General features: G+C 44.6%; 1 protein-coding gene across 1 annotated transcript in view; it reads left to right on the forward strand.

Annotated features, from left to right (window-relative positions):
- The window catches only part of LOC311114644 (lysine-specific demethylase 4B-like), a gene marked incomplete at its 3' end in the record, with an annotated part of 60222 nt that overhangs the window by 31491 nt on the left and 10143 nt on the right, over positions 1-18588 (forward strand). Inside the window, exons 6-8 of the mRNA XM_084189887.1 lie at positions 8462-8511; positions 11489-11592; positions 17152-17289. Coding sequence (XP_084046013.1) covers positions 8462-8511; positions 11489-11592; positions 17152-17289 — 292 coding nt within the window. The remainder of the gene's footprint in view (positions 1-8461; positions 8512-11488; positions 11593-17151; positions 17290-18588) is intronic.

An 18588-nucleotide genomic window follows, 5' to 3' on the forward strand; every position in this document is an offset into this window, starting at 1 on the left:
AAAGGCAATGCTACCAAATACTAATTGAGTGTATGTAAACTTCTTACCCACTGGGAATGTGATGAAAGAAATAAAAGCTGAAATAAATAATTCTCTCTACTATTATTCTGACATTTCACATTCTTAAAATAAAGTGGTGATCCTAACTGACCTAAGACAGGGAATTTTTACTATTAAATGTCAGTAATTGTGAAAAACTGAGTTTAAATGTATTTGGCTAATGTGTATGTAAACTTCCGACTTCAACTCTACGTACATACAGTGGGGGAAAAAAGTATTTAGTCAGCCACCAATTGTGCAAGTTCTCCCACTTAAAAAGATGAGAGGCCTGTAATTTTCATCATAGGTACACGTCAACTATGACAGACAAAATTAGAATTTTTTTCTCCAGAAAATCACATTGTAGGATTTTTTATGAATTTATTGGCATATGATGGTGGAAAATAAGTATTTGGTCAATAACAAAAGTTTCTCAATACTTTGTTATATACCCTTTGTTGGCAATGACACAGGTCAAACGTTTTCTGTAAGTCTTCACAAGGTTTTCACACACTGTTGCTGGTATTTTGGCCCATTCCTCCATGCAGATCTCCTCTAGAGCAGTGATGTTTTGGGGCTGTCGCTGGGCAACACAGACTTTCAACTCCCTCCAAAGATTTTCTATGGGGTTGAGATCTGGAGACTGGCTAGGCCACTCCAGGACCGTGAAATGCTTCTTACGAAGCCACTCCTTCGTTGCCCGGGCGGTGTGTTTGGGATCATTGTCATGCTGAAAGACCCAGCCACGTTTCATCTTCAATGCCCTTGCTGATGGAAGGTGGGTTTCACTCAAAATCTCACGATACATGGCCCCATTCATTCTTTCCTTTACACGGATCAGTCGTCCTGGTCCCTTTGCAGAAAAACAGCCCCAAAGCATGATGTTTCCAACCCCATGCTTCACAGTAGGTATGGTGTTCTTTGGATGCAACTCAGCATTCTTTGTCCTCCAAACATGACGAGTTGAGTTTTTACCAAAAAGTTATATTTTGGTTTCATCTGACCATATGACATTCTCCCAATCCTCTTCTGGATCATCCAAATGCACTTCAGACGGGCCTGGACATGTACTGGCTTAAGCAGGGGGACACGTCTCGCACTGCAGGATTTGAGTCCCTGGCGGCGTAGTGTGTTACTGATGGTTGGCTTTGTTACTTTGGTCCCAGCTCTCTGCAGGTCATTCACTAGGTCCCCCCGTGTGGTTCTGGGATTTTTGCTCACCGTTCTTGTGATCATTTTGACCCCACGGGGTGAGATCTTGCGTGGAGCCCCAGATCGAGGGAGATTATCAGTGGTCTTGTATGTCTTCCATTTCCTAATAATTGCTCCCACAGTTGATTTCTTCAAACCAAGCTGCTTACCTATTGCAGATTCAGTCTTCCCAGCCTGGTGCAGGTCTACAATTTTGTTTTTGGTGTCCTTTGACAGCTCTTTGGTCTTGGCCATTGTGAAGTTTGGAGTGTGACTGTTTGAGGTTGTGGACAGGTGTATTTTATACTGATAACAAGTTCAAACAGGTGCCATTAATACAGGTAACGAGTGGAGAACAGAGGAGCCTCTTAAAGAAGAAGTTACAGGTCTGTGAGAGCCAGAAATCTTGCTTGTTTGTAGGTGACCAAATACTTATTTTCCACCATAATTTGCAAATAAATTCATTAAAAATCCTACAATGGGATTTTCTGGATTTTTTTTCAATATAATATATAATAATATAATATAATATAATAATATATAATATGCCATTTAGCAGACGCTTTTATCCAAAGCGACTTACAGTCATGCGTGCATACATTTTTTTTTTTTTGTGTATGGGTGGTCCCGGGGATCGAACCCACTACCTTGGCGTTTCAAGCGCCGTGCTCTACCAGCTGAGCTACAGAGGACCACAATTTGTCTGTCAATTTGTCTGTCAATTTGTCTGTCATAGTTGTCATAATTTTCCTCAATTTGTCTGTCATAGTTGACGTGTACCTATGATGAAAATTACAGGCCTCTCTCATCTTTTTAAGTGGGAGAACTTGCACAATTGGTGGCTGACTAAATACTTTTTTTCCCCACTGTACATACATACATACGGTGGGCTCCAACATTACTGGCACCTCTGACTGGCAATGCACAAACAATACTTAAAAAAATATAAATGATATAACTATAGAGAGAAACTCAAAATACCAACATGTGAGAAATACTGTACTTTATTAATGTTTCAATGGAACCAACCAAAATCATACAATTATTTAATACAAAAGAAATGTCACAAATCAAGGTTTCATAATTATTGGCACTTCTCATTTAGTACTTAGTGCAACCACCTCTGGCAAGGATAACAGCATGGAGTCTTTTCCTGTAATGTTTGACAAGGTTAAGGAACACATTTGGACGGATTTTGGACCATTCCTCTATGCAGATCCTTTCAAGATCCTTCACATTCTTAGGTTTGCGCTTATCAACTGCCCTCTTCAACTCAGCCCACACATTTTCGATTGGATTGAGGTCCGGCGACTGAGATAGCCATGGCAGAACATTAATTTTGTTGTCACAGAACCATTTCTGTGTGGATGTTGAGGTATGTTTTGGTTCATTGTCTTGTTGGAAGGTTCACCTACGGCCAAGTCCCAGCCTTCTGGCAGAGGCAACCAGATTGTCAGCCAAAATTGCCTGATACTTGGTGGAATTCATTATGCCATCAATCTTAACCAGTGCCCCTGGATCTCTGGAATTAAAACAGCCCCAAAACATCACTGCTCCAGCACCATATTTCACCGTGGGTATGAGGTGCCTCTCCTTGTATGCATCTACAGTGGGGGAAAAAAGTATTTAGTCAGCCACCAATTGTGCAAGTTCGCCAACTTAAAAAGATGAGAGAGGCCTGTAATTTTCATCATAGGTACACGTCAACTATGACAGACAAATTGAGATTTTTTTTCTCCAGAAAATCACATTGTAGGATTTTTAATGAATTTATTTGCAAATTATGGTGGAAAATAAGTATTTGGTCAAGAACAAAAGTTTCTCAATACTTTGTTATATACCCTTTGTTGGCAATGACACAGGTCAAACGTTTTCTGTAAGTCTTCACAAGGTTTTCACACACTGTTGCTGGTATTTTGGCCCATTCCTCCATGCAGATCTCCTCTAGAGCAGTGATGTTTTGGGGCTGTCGCTGGGCAACACGGACTTTCAACTCCCTCCAAAGATTTTCTATGGGGTTGAGATCTGGAGACTGGCTAGGCCACTCCAGGACCTTGAAATGCTTCTTACGAAGCCACTCCTTCGTTGCCCGGGCGGTGTGTTTGGGATCATTGTCATGCTGAAAGACCCAGCCACGTTTCATCTTCAATGCCCTTGCTGATGGAAGGAGGTTTTCACTCAAAATCTCACGATACATGGCCCCATTCATTCTTTCCTTTTCACGGATCAGTCGTCCTGGTCCCTTTGCAGAAAAACAGCCCCAAAGCATGATGTTTCCACCCCCATGCTTCACAGTAGGTATGGTGTTCTTTGGATGCAACTCAGCATTCTTTGTCCTCCAAACACGACGAGTTGAGTTTTTACCAAAAAGTTCTATTTTGGTTTCATCTGACCATATGACATTCTCCCAATCCTCTTCTGGATCATCCAAATGCACTCTAGCAAACTTCAGACGGGCCTGGACATGTACTGGCTTAAGCAGGGGGACACGTCTGGCACTGCAGGATTTGAGTCCCTGGCGGCGTAGTGTGTTACTGATGGTAGGCTTTGTTACTTTGGTCCCAGCTCTCTGCAGGTCATTCACTAGGTCCCCCCGTGTGGTTCTGGGATTTTTGCTCACCGTTCTTGTGATCATTTTGACCCCACGGGGTGAGATCTTGCGTGGAGCCCCAGATCGAGGGAGATTATCAGTGGTCTTGTATGTCTTCCATTTCCAAATAATTGCTCCCACAGTTGATTTCTTCAAACCAAGCTGCTTACCTATTGCAGATTCAGTCTTCCCAGCCTGGTGCAGGTCTACAATTTTGTTTCTGGTGTCCTTTGACAGCTCTTTGGTCTTGGCCATAGTGGAGTTTGGTGTGTGACTGTTTGAGGTTGTAGACAGGTGTCTTTTATACTGATAACAAGTTCAAACAGGTGCCATTAATACAGGTAACGAGTGGAGGACAGAGGAGCCTCTTAAAGAAGAAGTTACAGGTCTGTGAGAGCCAGAAATCTTGCTTGTTTGTAGGTGACCAAATACTTATTTTCCACCATGATTTGCAAATAAATTCATTAAAAATCCTACAATGTGATTTTCTGGAGAAAAAATTTCTCAATTTGTCTGTCATAGTTGACGTGTACCTATGATGAAAATTACAGGCCTCTCTCATCTTTTTAAGTGGGAGGACTTGCACAATTGGTGGCTGACTAAATACTTTTTTTCCCCACTGTATGTTTCGACGCCAAACATGCCGATTCTGCATCTGACCAAAACTTTCAATTTTGGTCTCATCTGACCAGAGCACCTTCTTCCAGTCATAATTTAAATGACGTTTGGCAAACTCCAAGTGCTTGCGTCTGTGTCTTGGGGTCAGAAAGGGCTTTCTTCTGGCAACCCTTCCAAAGAGCCAGTGGTTGTGGAGGTGGCGTTTGATGGTGCTTTTTGAAACCTGGTGACCCCAAGATGCCAACAAGTCCTGCTATTTTTTTCACAGTGATTCTTGGGGATTTTGTTGCTTCTCTCACCATCCTCCCTATCCTGGGGGGCAAAATGCATTTGCATCCTCTACCCGTGAGGTTTTCAACTGTTCCATATCTTTTAAATTTTTTAATAATTGCCATGACAGTGCTCAGTGGTATATTCAATAATTTGTGGATCTTCTTGTAGCCATTAACAGATTTATGAAGGTCTACAACCATCTGTCTCTTTTGAACTGCCAGTTCTTTTGTTTTCTTCATAGTGTTGGATGACAAAGGGATATTGCATGCATGTTACCTCATTTTTATACCCTTGTGAAACAGGAAGTAATGTAATGGCTCAATATAGTTCCTTAAGACAAACTTAAATAAGTGGAATTTAATTCCTGGTGTCTATAATTATACTGTTTATATTTTTTAAAGGATTGTTTGTGCATTGCCAGTCAGGGGTGCCAGTCATTTTGGCAAGACGGAGCTGCTCTTCCTCCCGGGGAAGGACTGCCCGTTCCATGATCTCGCCATCACGGTTGACAACTCCGCTGTGTCCTCCTCCCAGAGTGCGAAGAGCCTAGGCGTGACCCTGGACAACACCCTGTCGTTCTCCGCCAACATCAAGGCGGTGACCCGCTCCTGCAGGTTCATGCTCTACAACATTCGGAGAGTGCGACCCTGCCTTACACAGGAAGCGGCGCAGGTCCTGGTCCAGGCACTTGTCATCTCCCGTCTGGACTACTGCAACTCGCTGTTGGCTGGCCTCCCTGCCTGTGCCATTAAACCCCTACAACTCATCCAGAATGCCGCAGCCCGTCTGGTGTTCAACCTTCCCAAGTTCTCTCACGTCACCCCCCTCCTCCGCACACTCCACTGGCTTCCAGTTGAAGCTCGCATCCGCTACAAGACCATGGTGCTTGCCTATGGAGCAGTGAGGGGAACGGCACCTCTGTACCTTCAGGCTCTGATCAGTCCCTACACCCAAACGAGGGCATTGCGTTCATCCACCTCTGGCCTGCTGGCTCCCCTTCCTCTGCGGAAGCATAGCTCCCGCTCAGCCCAGTCAAAACTGTTCGCTGCTCTGGCACCCCAATGGTGGAACAAGCTCCCTCACGACGCCAGGACAGCGGAGTCACTCACCACCTTCCGGAGACATTTGAAACCCCACCTCTTTAAGGAATACCTGGGATAGGATAAAGTATTCCTTCTAACCCCCCCCCCCCCCCCCCCCCCCCCCCCCAAATTGTAAAGTGGTTATCCCACTGGCTATAGGGTGAACGCACCAATTTGTGAGTTGCTCTGGCTAAGAGCGTCTGCTAAATGACGTTAATGTGCCCTTGAGCAAGGCACTTAACCCTAATTGCTCCTGTAAGTCGCTCAGCCACCAATTGTGCAAGTTCTCCCACTTAAAAAGATGAGAGAGGCCTTTAATTTTCATCATAGGTACACGTCAACTCTGACAGACAAAATGAGAAAAAAAAATCCAGAAAATCACATTGTAGGATTTTTTATGAATTTATTTGCAAATTATGGTGGAAAATAAGTATTTGGTCAATAACAAAAGTTTCTCAATACTTTGTTATATACCCTTTGTTGGCAATGACACAGGTCAAACGTTTTCTGTAAGTCTTCACAAGGTTTTCACACACTATTTTGGCCCATTCCTCCATGCAGATCTCCTCTAGAGCAGTGATGTTTTGGGGCTGTCGCTGGGCAACACGGACTTTCAACTCCCTCAAAGATTTTCTATGGGGTTGAGATCTGGAGACTGGCTAGGCCACTCCAGGACCTTGAAATGCTTCTTACGAAGCCACTCCTTCGTTGCCCGGGCAGTGTGTTTGGGATCATTGTCATGCTGAAAGACCCAGCCACGTTTCATCTTCAATGCCCTTGCTGATGGAAGGAGGTTTTCACTCAAAATCTCAGGATACATGGCCCCATTCATTCTTTCCTTTACACGGATCAGTCATCCTGGTCCCTTTGCAGAAAAACAGCCCCAAAGCATGATGTCTACACCCCCATGCTTCACAGTAGGTATGGTGTTCTTTGGATGCAACTCAGCATTCTTTGTCCTCCAAACACGACGAGTTGAGTTTTTACCAAAAAGTTCTATTTTGGTTTCATCTGACCACATGACATTCTCCCAATCCTCTTCTGGATCATCCAAATGCACTCTAGCAAACTTCAGACGGGCCTGGACATGTACTGGCTTAAGCAGGGGGACACGTCTGGAACTGCAGGATTTGAGTCCCTGGCGGCGTAGTGTGTTACTGATGGTAGGCTTTGTTACTTTGGTCCCAGCTCTCTGCAGGTCATTCACTAGGTCCCCCTGTGTGGTTCTGGGATTTTTGCTCACCGTTCTTGTGATCATTTTGACCCCACGGGGTGAGATCTTGCGTGGAGCCCCAGATCGAGGGAGATTATCAGTGGACTTTTATGTCTTCCATTTCCTAATAATTGCTCCCACAGTTGATTTCTTCAAACCAAGCTGCTCACCTATTGCAGATTCAGTCTTCCCAGCCTGGTGCAGGTCTACAATTTTGTTTCTGGTGTCCTTTGACAGCTCTTTGGTCTTGGCCATAGTGGAGTTTGGAGTGTGACTGTTTGAGGTTGTGGACAGGTGTCTTTTATACTGATAACAAGTTCAAACAGGTGCTATTAATACATGTAACGAGTGGAGGACAGAGGAGCCTCTTAAAGAAGAAGTTACAGGTCTGTGAGAGACAGAAATCTTGCTTGTTTGTAGGTGACCAAATACTTATTTTCCACCATAATTTGCAAATAAATTCATTAAAAATCCTACAGTGTGATTTTCTGGATTTTTTTTTCTTAATTTGTCTGTCATAGTTGACGTGTACATATGATGAAAATTACAGGCCTCTCTCATCTTTTTAAGTGGGAGAACTTGCACAATTGGTGGCTGACTAAATACTTTTTTTCCCCACTGTATATACACAAACACACACACACATACCTGACGAAGGCGTGTTAGTTAGTTATAGAATGTGAAAATCCCTGGGGGGGCGCCAGCAACTTTTTCCTTTGATTCTCATGCAGACAGACCAGACACAGTTACGATTGTAATATTGAGACAAACCTGCAAGTTGGCCTTCTTCATTACCTACACCCTCTCTGCCCACCCGGTGACAGTCTAACACAGCTGTACTCCGTTGCTATAGACTCCAATATCTGCCTTTCTATTCTGATCACCTAGACAAGCTTTTGGCCAGAGGGGAGAGTGAGGTGCAGGTTTTGTACATGGTGCATTGTGCAGAGGTCTCTGAGGGGTTAAGCTTTCTCTAAAGTGGAGGAAATAATTGTGGCAATAATGATGGTAATAACAAGCACAATAAAAGCTCTGGCTCTCTAATGCGGACGGAGAGCGATTTGCCTCTTCTCTTTTTCCTTTGTTTTCTGATGATTACATTTGAAAGGGGGGAAAGAGCACTACAAAGACAGAGGAAGAGGGGATGGTGATAGATCCCTAAATGGTCATTAAAAAGAGGGTAGAGGAGGTGGTGATGGATCCCTAAACGGTCATTAAAAAGAGGGTAGAGGAGGTGGTGATGGATCCCTAAACGGTCATTAAAAAGAGGAAGAGGAGGTGATGCTAGATCCCTAAATGGTCATTAAAAAGAGGAAGAGGAGGTGATGCTAGATCCCTAAACGGTCATTTCTTCTTCATTGATTGCGTTGTCTTTTCCATCCTCCTAGTCCTCACTCTTCTTTTCTCCCCTCCACCCATCTAATTTTCTCTTTCTTTCTCTTGCCCTCGATTCAGGTACGCCATCCCACCTGAGCACGGGAAAAGGCTGGAGAGGCTGGCTCAAGGTAAGACTACTCAAGATCCTCATGCTCATTAGGCTGACCATGTTTTACTATATACCGGCATGGACCGGTTTGACTTTTGACTTTACCTTCTATGACGGTATTTCAATGTTCGGTTTGTTAAATGTGATACGCTACTCCGCCGTGTGTAGCGTCTGTTTTTATACTTTACTCCACTACTTGAGTTGTCGCTCTCCTATCCCTCTCCATGCCGCTTTTCACACAGACCAAGGCCCACCCCCTGTCACTAGAGTGCAGTTTTTGTTGCTCAACCGCGAGACCACTTGCGTTCAGTCTGCATGGTCAATGCAGCACATGCTAACGATGCTGATTTCCACTTTGCTTCTTAATATACAGTGAGGGAAAAAAGTATTTGATCCCCTGCTGATTTTGTACGTTTGCCCACTGACAAAGACATGATCAGTCTATAATTTTAATGGTAGGTTTATTTGAACAGTGAGAGACAGAATAACAACAACAAAATCCAGAAAAACGCATGTCAAAAATGTTATAAATTGATTTGCATTTTAATGAGGGAAATAAAGTATTTGACCCCCTCTCAATCAGAAAGATTTCTGGCTCCCAGGTGTCTTTTATACAGGTAACGAGCTGGGATTAGGAGCACACTCTTAAAGGGAGTGCTCCTAATCTCAGTTTGTTACCTGTATAAAAGACACCTGTCCACAGAAGCAATCAATCAATCAGATTCCAAACTCTCCACCATTGCCAAGACCAAAGAGCTCTCCAAGGATGTCAGGGACAAGATTGTAGACCTACACAAGGCTGGAATGGGCTACAAGACCATCGCCAAGCATCTTGGTGAGAAGGTGACAGTTGGTGCGATTATTCGCAAATGGAAGAAACATAAAATAACTGTCAATCTCCCTCTCTGCCTGGGGCTCCATGCAAGATCTCACCTTGTGGAGTTGCAATGATCATGAGAAGGGTGAGGAATCAGCCCAGTCCCTCACTGTAAATCCACAAGCGTTCTATAATTACACTATTAGTTTGTATCTTACTGTCTACAAACAGCTAGTTTGTCTTTTCTAAGCAAGTTGTGGCTAAAATACATCGTTTTAGCCGCTAATGCTAATTAGCTAATGCTAATAGCTACGTTTGCTCTGAGTCAGCGCAAACGTAGCTAGCTAATACAGACTGATACCAGTGATGGTGTAGGCCTAAATCAGCGTGTTTGTGCAACAGTGTCTTCTAAATCAAAGAGGAATAGGTGAAGCATGAATATGTTAGTTACATGTAATAGCTAAGAGAACATTCAATGTAGCTAAAGGTTATAGGGTCCCCTAGGAAACACTGACCAACACTTTGGTTCCTACCCTGTCACAATAACTCCTGCCTGGCTTTTTGTCATACAACACTGTATTCAAAGTGCCCACTATTATATTCTAACTAATAATAATCATTATATTTCCATGATTCCAACAGTTCACCCAAGTGTTTATCTAAATTGCAAGTCATATCACAATTGCAATTATTGATAAAAAATAAAGCAAATAATTTTTTGCCCGTATCGTGCAGCCCTACGTGGCAGTGTGGAAATGATCTCAAATAAGTGCAGGGAATGCCGAACAAATTTTTTTTGGGATGAAGTTTGATTGAACACTATAGAACAATCAGAATGGAGAAAGCCCCATTGAAATCACTTTGAAAAATCACTTAGAGAACTTCATTTCAAACTCAAAGGACAAAATGAAGCTTAAAGTTAATATTGCCCCGGGGAGAGTTCCACACTGCCAGCTGCATTTTAATGGGGATTAATATGTGGCTCCGCCAGCACATTATTCACCTTTATCAGCTCACACAGCAGCCGCCAGAGAAAGGCAGCTCTTTGAGACCAACAGGCTCTGAAACAATGCAATGAAAATGAAGGATGAAATGGGCCTCGATTATGCTGTCAGTTACATTAAAGTTTAACTGGGCAAACGGTCTCCCATCCTTTGAGGCACAGCACAGACTGCTCGTCAGGAGAGGTGCGTGTGAGAGAGAGCGAGAGACAGCGAAACAGATCTCTTTCCCTCTCTTTCTAGTAAGTTGAAGGCCTCGGACACTAATGATATACGAGAGGCTGGTTTGTTTTTGAAGAGGAGGCTCTGGTCTTTGAGGCTCTGGCCGTGAAATTAATTGTCATCCTCTGAAGAGGGAAGAAAGAGTGAGGGTTTTGCACATGAGATTGAGATGAGTTTTTATTTAGGCGACAACCACCTCTCGCTGTGTAAAGTCTGTGTAGAAAAGGCCCCATAAACAGGCAGTAGAAGTCTAAAAAAGACAAAGAAAGATGAAATGGTATGATGCCGAAAATAACCCCCCGCTCGCATGCTTTCACAAGTTCAAAAAAGATAATGGTATCGTGACACAGCTGACACAAGCTCTCAAGTACTTTATTTGATATCACCATGCGCAATTTGACACTGGTCGGTGGACGTATGTTCCTACGCGTTATCAAAAGTTTCTCACTCTTCAGTTTGGCATGCCGTACAGCCTGGCGGTGACCCGGGGTCCGGCACGAAGGAAGGGATTGTGGGACCAAGGAAATTATGATAATTAAAGCTTTCTGGGCGTGCACTGCGTGGTGCTCTGAGTGCTGTGACCCCCACATTTTCCATCTGACAGATGGGAGAGCTCTTTACTGATAACCTCCAACCACCGATTATATCTCCCATTTGGATGGAGAGTGTAGGCCTAAGATCTGCACTGTCTCTGTCTGTAACAAGCCAAACCTCCTGTGGCTTATTAACTTCCCGGGAGTGGGGTAACGTGGTCGTCATAAGCAGGAAGCTGACATGAAACTGAAGTGTATTGTTTGAGGTTTTAAATGTTACAATTTCTCGTGAACAACATGCCACATTTCACGATTTCCCATGGAAAACACATTTTACTAGTATGGATGCCACAACAGGTGAATTCAGACAATGGGAGGCAATTTGGTAATGTGGTGTTTTTGTGTGTTTTCCCCCACCTGCAGGTTTCTTCCCAGGCAGTTCCCAGGGCTGTGACGCCTTCCTCCGCCACAAGATGACTCTCATCTCCCCGTCCATACTGAAGAAGTACAGCATCCCCTTCGACAGGGTAGGTAGCACAACGAACAGTGGCTGGAAGATGGAGCTGGGTCTGGAGCTGGGAGCTGGGTCTGGAGCTGGGGCTGAGGGCTGTCTAGGGTCTGTCTGGTGCTGGGGCTTGGGTCTGTCTGGAGCTGGGGCTGAGGTCTGTCTGGGGCTGAGGTCTGTCTGGGGCTGAGGTCTGTCTGGGGCTGCCGTTGAGGTCTGGAGCTGGCGTTGTGGTCTGGAGCTGGGGTTGAGGTCTGGAGCTGGGGTTGAGGGCTGAGGTCTGTCTGGAGCTGGGGTTGAGGGCTGAGGTCTGTCTGGAGCTGGGGATGAGGTCTGTCTGGAGCTGGGGCTGAGGTCTGGAGCTGGGGTTGAGGTCTGGAGCTGGGGCTGAGGTCTGGAGCTGGGGTTGAGGGCTGAGGTCTGTCTGGAGCTGGGGTTGAGGGCTGAGGTCTGTCTGGAGCTGGGGATGAGGTCTGTCTGGAGCTGGGGCTGAGGTCTGGAGCTGGGGTTGAGGGCTGAGGTCTGTCTGGAGCTGGGGTTGAGGGCTGAGGTCTGTCTGGAGCTGGGGATGAGGTCTGTCTGGAGCTGGGGTTGAGGGCTGAGGCCTGGAGCTGGGGTTGAGGGCTGAGGCCTGGAGCTGGGGTTGAGGGCTGAGGCCTGGGGCTGAGGCCTGGAGCTGGGGTTGAGGGCTGAGGCCTGGAGCTGGGGTTGAGGGCTGAGGCCTGGAGCTGGGGTTGAGGGCTGAGGCCTGGGGCTGAGGCCTGGAGCTGGGGCTGAGAGCTGGGGCTGAGGATGATATGATGGCTGAGGTCTGGAGCTAGTGTTGAGGGTAGGGGCCTGGAGAAAGCCTGGGCCCGTATTCATAAAGCATCTCAGTATTAGGGGTGTGAACGTTAAAACGTATAAATGAAATTGGGATCCTTAGCGTTAAGAAAAATCCTATTTTGGGGGGGTAGATGCAGAAAGTAAAACAGCACAGTGGGTTAATTTCCACAACAGCTAAGAGCGTAGATGCGTGAAGCTCAACTTCTCAGCTGTTTGGGTACCCTGGCTACTACGCTGTGAACAGCATGAAGCAAACTCGTGCACATGCGTAGATACTGTGTGACTGTGCGAGAGCAAAGTGTTTCATCTCGCTCATCTCAATATCCTAGCCTTTTCATTGATGATAGGCTCTGCTTTACTGAAGTTCCGAGACATTGCAAGCTAAGAAATTGCGAGATATGGCATTCCATTGCGAGATACAGCTTTTGATTGCCGATAGATAGGCCTAGTGCACGGTTCTGACTTCCTGCCTGGTGGCTGACCTGCCTGTCGACGTGCAAGGAGTCGAGGAATCACTTATTTTGTAGTCGACTTGTGGTGGATTTTTCTAAACAAGTGAGAGACTTTGTAATTTCTTCAAACAATCATCTTTTAATAAGAATTTCAATAATGAAGCTGGTCAACCCCACGTTCTGAAGTGTAAGGCTGAGCAGTGAGGGGAAAAAAGTATTTGATCCCCTGCTGATTTTGTACGTTTGCCCACTGACAAAGAAATTATCAGTCTATAATTTTAATGGTAGGTTTATTTGAACAGTGAGAGACAGAATAACAACAACAAAATCCAGAAAAACGCATGTCAAAAATGTTATAAATTGATTTGCATTTTAATGAGGGAAATAAGTATTTGACCCCTCTGCAAAACATGACTTAGTACTTGGTTGCAAAACCCTTGTTGGCAATCACAGAGGTAAGACGTTTCTTGTAGTTGGCCACAAGGTTTGCACACATCTCAGGAGGGATTTTGTTCCACTCCTCTTTGCAGATCTTCTCCAAGTCATTAAGGTTTCAAGGCTGACGTTTGGCAACTCGAACCTTCAGCTCCCTCCACAGATTTTCTATGGGATTAAGGTCTGGAGACTGGCTAGGCCACTCCAGGACCTTAATGTGCTTCTCCTTGAGCCACTCCTTTGTTGCCTTGGCCGTGTGTTTTGGGTCATTGTCATGCTGGAATACCCATCCACGACCCATTTTCAATGCCCTGGCTGAGGGAAGGAGGTTCTCACCCAAGATTTGACGGTACATGGCCCCGTCCATCGTCCCTTTGATGCGGTGAAGTTGTCATGTCCCCTTAGCAGAAAAACACCCCCAAAGCATAATGTTTCCACCTCCATGTTTGACGGTGGAGATGGTGTTCTTGGGGTCATAGGCAGCATTCCTCCTCCTCCAAACACGGCAAGTTGAGTTGATGTCAAAGAGCTCGATTTTGGACTCATCTGACCAACACTTTCACCCAGTTCTCCTCTGAATCATTCAGATGTTCATTGGCAAACTTCAGACGGGCATGTATATGTGCTTTCTTGAGCAGGGGGACCTTGCGGGCGCTGCAGGATTTCAGTCCTTTACGGCGTAGTGTGTTACCAATTGTTTTCTTGGTGACTATGGTCCCAGCTGCCTTGAGATCATTGACAAGATCCTCCCATGTAGTTCTGGGCTGATTCCTCACAGTTCTCATGATCATTGCAACTCCACGAGGTGAGATCTTGCATGGAGCCCCAGGCCGAGGGAGATTGACAGTTATTTTGTGTTTCTTCCATTTGCGAATAATCACACCAACTGTTGTCACCTTCTCACCAAGCTGCTTGACGATGGTCTGTTAGCCCATTCCAGCCTTGTTTAGGTCTACAATCTTGTCCCTGACATCCTTGGAGAGCTCTTTGGTCTTGGCCATGGTGGAGAGTTTGGAATCTGATTGATTGATTGCTTCTGTGGACAAGTGTCTTTTTTTACAGGTAACAAGCTGAGATTAGGAGCACTCCCTTTAAGAGTGTGCTCCTAATCTCAGCTCGTTACCTGTATGAAAGACACCTGGGAGCCAGAAATCTTTCTGATTGAGAGGGGGTCAAATACTTATTTCCTTCATTAAAATGCAAATCAATTTATAACATTTTTGACATGTGTTTTTCTGAATTTTGTTGTTATTCTGTCTCTCACTGTTCAAATAAACCTACCATTAAAATTATAGACTGATAATTTCTTTGTCAGTGGGCAAACGTACAAAATCAGCAGGGGAATACTTTTTTCCCTCACTGTATATGGAAATAAATGAAGTAACTCGGTCCATTTGATTGATGTCATACATGCACATTTAACCAATAACAGATCTCTAACACCTTTCATTTTAACCATCTATGTTTGACGGATATTCCAGTAATGCAATGCAACTCATTTCATCACGTTACCACTTAGCCTGTTAACAGCTCTCAGAAAGGAGCCACTTAACTACCAAAGGCAGTTTTAGTACTAACGCATCTGAATGGAACCCTTTGCTGAAGCACAATTTAAATCCTTCAACCTGTGAAAGGACATGGTAGCCCTGTGCAGCATATGTCTGTGTCCCAAATGGAACCCTATTCCCTTTAACGTGCACTACTTTTGATCAGGGCCCATTGGGTTCTAGTCAAAAGTAGTGCACTATGTAGGGAATAGGGTGCCATTTGGTACACACCCCCTATGACTCTAGCACCGACCGCTGCTAGAAATGAATGGGGTATATGAAAGCCTGCCATCGCTGAGTAAAGTGGAGGTTAATGGCACATTAGATGATGATGACTGGGTCAGGAGGCATGCTGAAGCTGTGGGTGTTTGCGTGGCTGGTCTCCAAACAACCTCTGGGACTAATGACAGAGGAGGAGTGACTGGATGGAGAAGTGAACACGGCAAAAGTGCGCATGAACATATAGGCCTACAGACGGACACACACAGACACACACACTCACACAGACGCACACAGTATTGAAAGGTGAGCCATGAGTCTTAGTTGCATTTCAATTTCCATCTTTTCACATTTCCGGGATAGACAATTAATTTACATTTACATTTTTGTCATAAAGCAGACGCTCTTATCCAGAGCGACTTACAGTTAGTGAGTGCATAGATTTTCATACTGGCCCCCCGTGGGAAATTAACCCACAACCCTGGCGTTGCAAGCGCCATGCTCTACCAACTGAGCTACATGTTAATTTTTTTCTGTGGATAATAATTGTTGGAGATAGAAAATCTCATGGTGTGAAATAAATCGTAAGTTCTAATACGGGCGTACAAAGTTCTCCACTGTCTGCAGAGTTGTCTTTTTTCTATTTTTCCTTCAGGGTGTCGTTACCTCAGGAACCGTATTATCTGACGCACACCGAGAGAGAGCGTCTCCCTTGATCTGAGTGTAAAACATAACACCGGCTTTGCACTTCCTCTAGTCTCCCATCGCTCCACTTCCTCTAGTCTTCCATCGCTCCACTTCCTCTAGTCTCCCATCGCTCCACTTCCTCTAGTCTCCCATCGCTCCACTTCCTCTAGTCTCCCATCGCTCCACTTCCTCTAGTCTTCCATCGCTCCACTTCCTCTAGTCTTCCATCGCTCCACTTCCTCTAGTCTCCCATCGCTCCACTTCCTCTAGTCTCCCATCGCTCCACTTCCTCTAGTCTCCCATCGCTCCACTTTCTTTAGTCTGAATTTATGTGCATCTCTCTCTTCTGTTGCGCTGCCTGCCTCTCCCATCGCTCCACTTCCTCTAGTCTTCCATCGCTCCACTTCCTCTAGTCTTCCATCGCTCCACTTCCTCTAGTCTCCCATCGCTCCACTTCCTCTAGTCTCCCATCGATCCACTTCCTCTAGTCTCCCATCGATCTACTTTTTGAAGTTCAGCTGTAGAAATCTAGTTAAGGCTTATTTTGAGGATTTAATATTTCTGGCAGGGATTGCCAATGAACCTCACGTAATAGTAGTAGACATTTTAATGTTGAGGTAGCCACAGAAAACTAGGAGTGTCAAATAAAAAACCGCCAAATAATTTGTCAGGCTTAATTTCCAAGAGATGCAGACAAACCGGTGAACTGTGTCTTCTTCAGCCTCCCCAGCTTTCAGTAAATGATGGCCCTAGCTCTGCCTTGGAACGAAACGCAACCAAATGAAAATCTTCATTTGCACGGACTGGCTAATTCCTTGTATCGCCGAGACTGGTTCTCTAGGAGCCGTTAGCCGCTAGCCAGCTCAAGTGAGGGAGGGAGGAAGAGTTAAATTAAATCAGCCTTCCATCAGTGCTTAATGATTGTGGATATTAAGAGCTAGCATCTGTTTTTGTTTCCCATGGCTGGGTTGCAGGGGTTGCGAAGACCCTGTTTTTGCCAAGTCCTTCCATCCGAGGCAGAGCTTCATTTCCTTAAATGTAAATTACTTCATCATTTTGGCAGATTTTTGCTCATCTCTGCCCATCAAAAGCCGGTTTAATAACACAAATGTTTGCTTATGCAATATGGATATGAAGTTTTATTAGTTTGCATACTGCTTATACTGCACTGGTTCTGTTGACCATTAATGCTCAGTCAGTTAATGTACATTTAATGTTGTGTTTTCGTGTTTGACTGAACTTTTTATGAAAATGTTTACTGTATTCAGGGTCAATCATCCAAACCCGAAACAGAATGTTTAGAAATTGATCAGGGTGCAAGTAACATTAGATTATATGACTGCATCCTGTTGATTTGATACTGTATCACAAAATCGCAGAGGAACATTTTTAAAATGGAACTCTTGCTCTCTCCAGGTCACTCAGGAAGAAGGCGAGTTCATGGTCACCTTTCCCTATGGCTACCATGCCGGTTTCAACCACGGCTTCAACTGCGCCGAGTCCACCAACTTTGCCACCCTGCGCTGGATTGACTACGGCAAGATGGCAACACAGGTGGGTCAATGCACACTAAACCAGATGGTCACCCCAGTGTCCCCTACAAACACACACCACTATAGCGAAGATGACATCCAGAGATGTTGTAATATATTACACATGCTACCCGTCTCCTCTTACACCACCATGCAGTTCCACAGTCTAGTGCTGACACACTGTTTTAGGCCTGGAGCAACAAGTCGTTGGGGTGCCGTGTTTCTGTGTATTAACCTGTGTCTGTAAGCTGCCTCACATCGCCTGTTTCTCCTTCCACTTCATTTTCTTTTCATGTCTTTATCTCCTCTCCCAGAGGGCAAACTGCTGTCAATATTTGTTCTTAGTCTTGCACTTTGGGATTGGACCAGACTTTTCACCTGTAAGGGACACACACAAAAAACACGTGCGCGCACACACACACACACACACACACACACACACACTCCCTCTTTGTCTCTGCTTGGCTACGTATCAGGTTTGAGGTTGCCAGGTCAGTGTGCTGCATTAGTGTGCTGCTCAGAGGGCCACTAGATACCAACACAGACTCTGAGTCACTTTAAGGATAACGCCACCCAAAAACTATCTTTTAGTATTTGTTTCATTAGTCCGTGGTTGATATAATCCCAAAATGATTTGCCTATCAGCAATCAACTTTTCAAGATATAGAAATGTCAAAATACAGAAATACAGCCGGTGTGATGGTGGAATTTTCGTTTAACCCGTCCGCCCCCTGGCCCTCAGGTCTGGACACAATCCACTGGCCAGGGAGCTCCCCCTCAAGAGTTCTGTCTGAATTTCAAAGAGATTAATTGGTTGGTTTTGCTGCTTGCCCTCAATTTTGTCTCAGCACATTGACAGGCGGCTCCTGAAAGTGCCAGAGCAATGGGAAAGAAAGAAAGAAAGAAAGAAAGAAAGAAAGAAAGAAAGAAAGAAAGAAAGAAAGAAAGAAAGAAAGAAAGAAAGAAAGAAAGAAAGAAAGAAAGAAAGAAAGAAAGAAAGAAAGAAAGAAAGAAAGAAAGAAAGAAAGAAAGAAAGAAAGAAAGAAAGAAAGAAAGAAAGAAAGAAAGAAAGAAAGAAAGAAAAGAAAAGTGCAGTGTGTCAATGTAAACCAAGTGAGCACAAGATGTTGAAAGAGAACACTAATGCTAACAACCCTATAGTAGTGGTAGTAGTACAACCCTATAGTAGTGGTAGTAGTACAACGCTATAGTAGTAGTACAACGCTATAGTAGTAGTACAACCCTATAGTAGTAGTACAACCCTATAGTAGTAGTAGTACAACCCTATAGTAGTAGTAGTACAACCCTATAGTAGTAGTAG

This window comes from Coregonus lavaretus, assembly GCF_964263955.1.
Source record: "Coregonus lavaretus genome assembly, contig: HAP1_SCAFFOLD_403, whole genome shotgun sequence".
NCBI lineage: Eukaryota > Metazoa > Chordata > Actinopteri > Salmoniformes > Salmonidae > Coregonus > Coregonus lavaretus.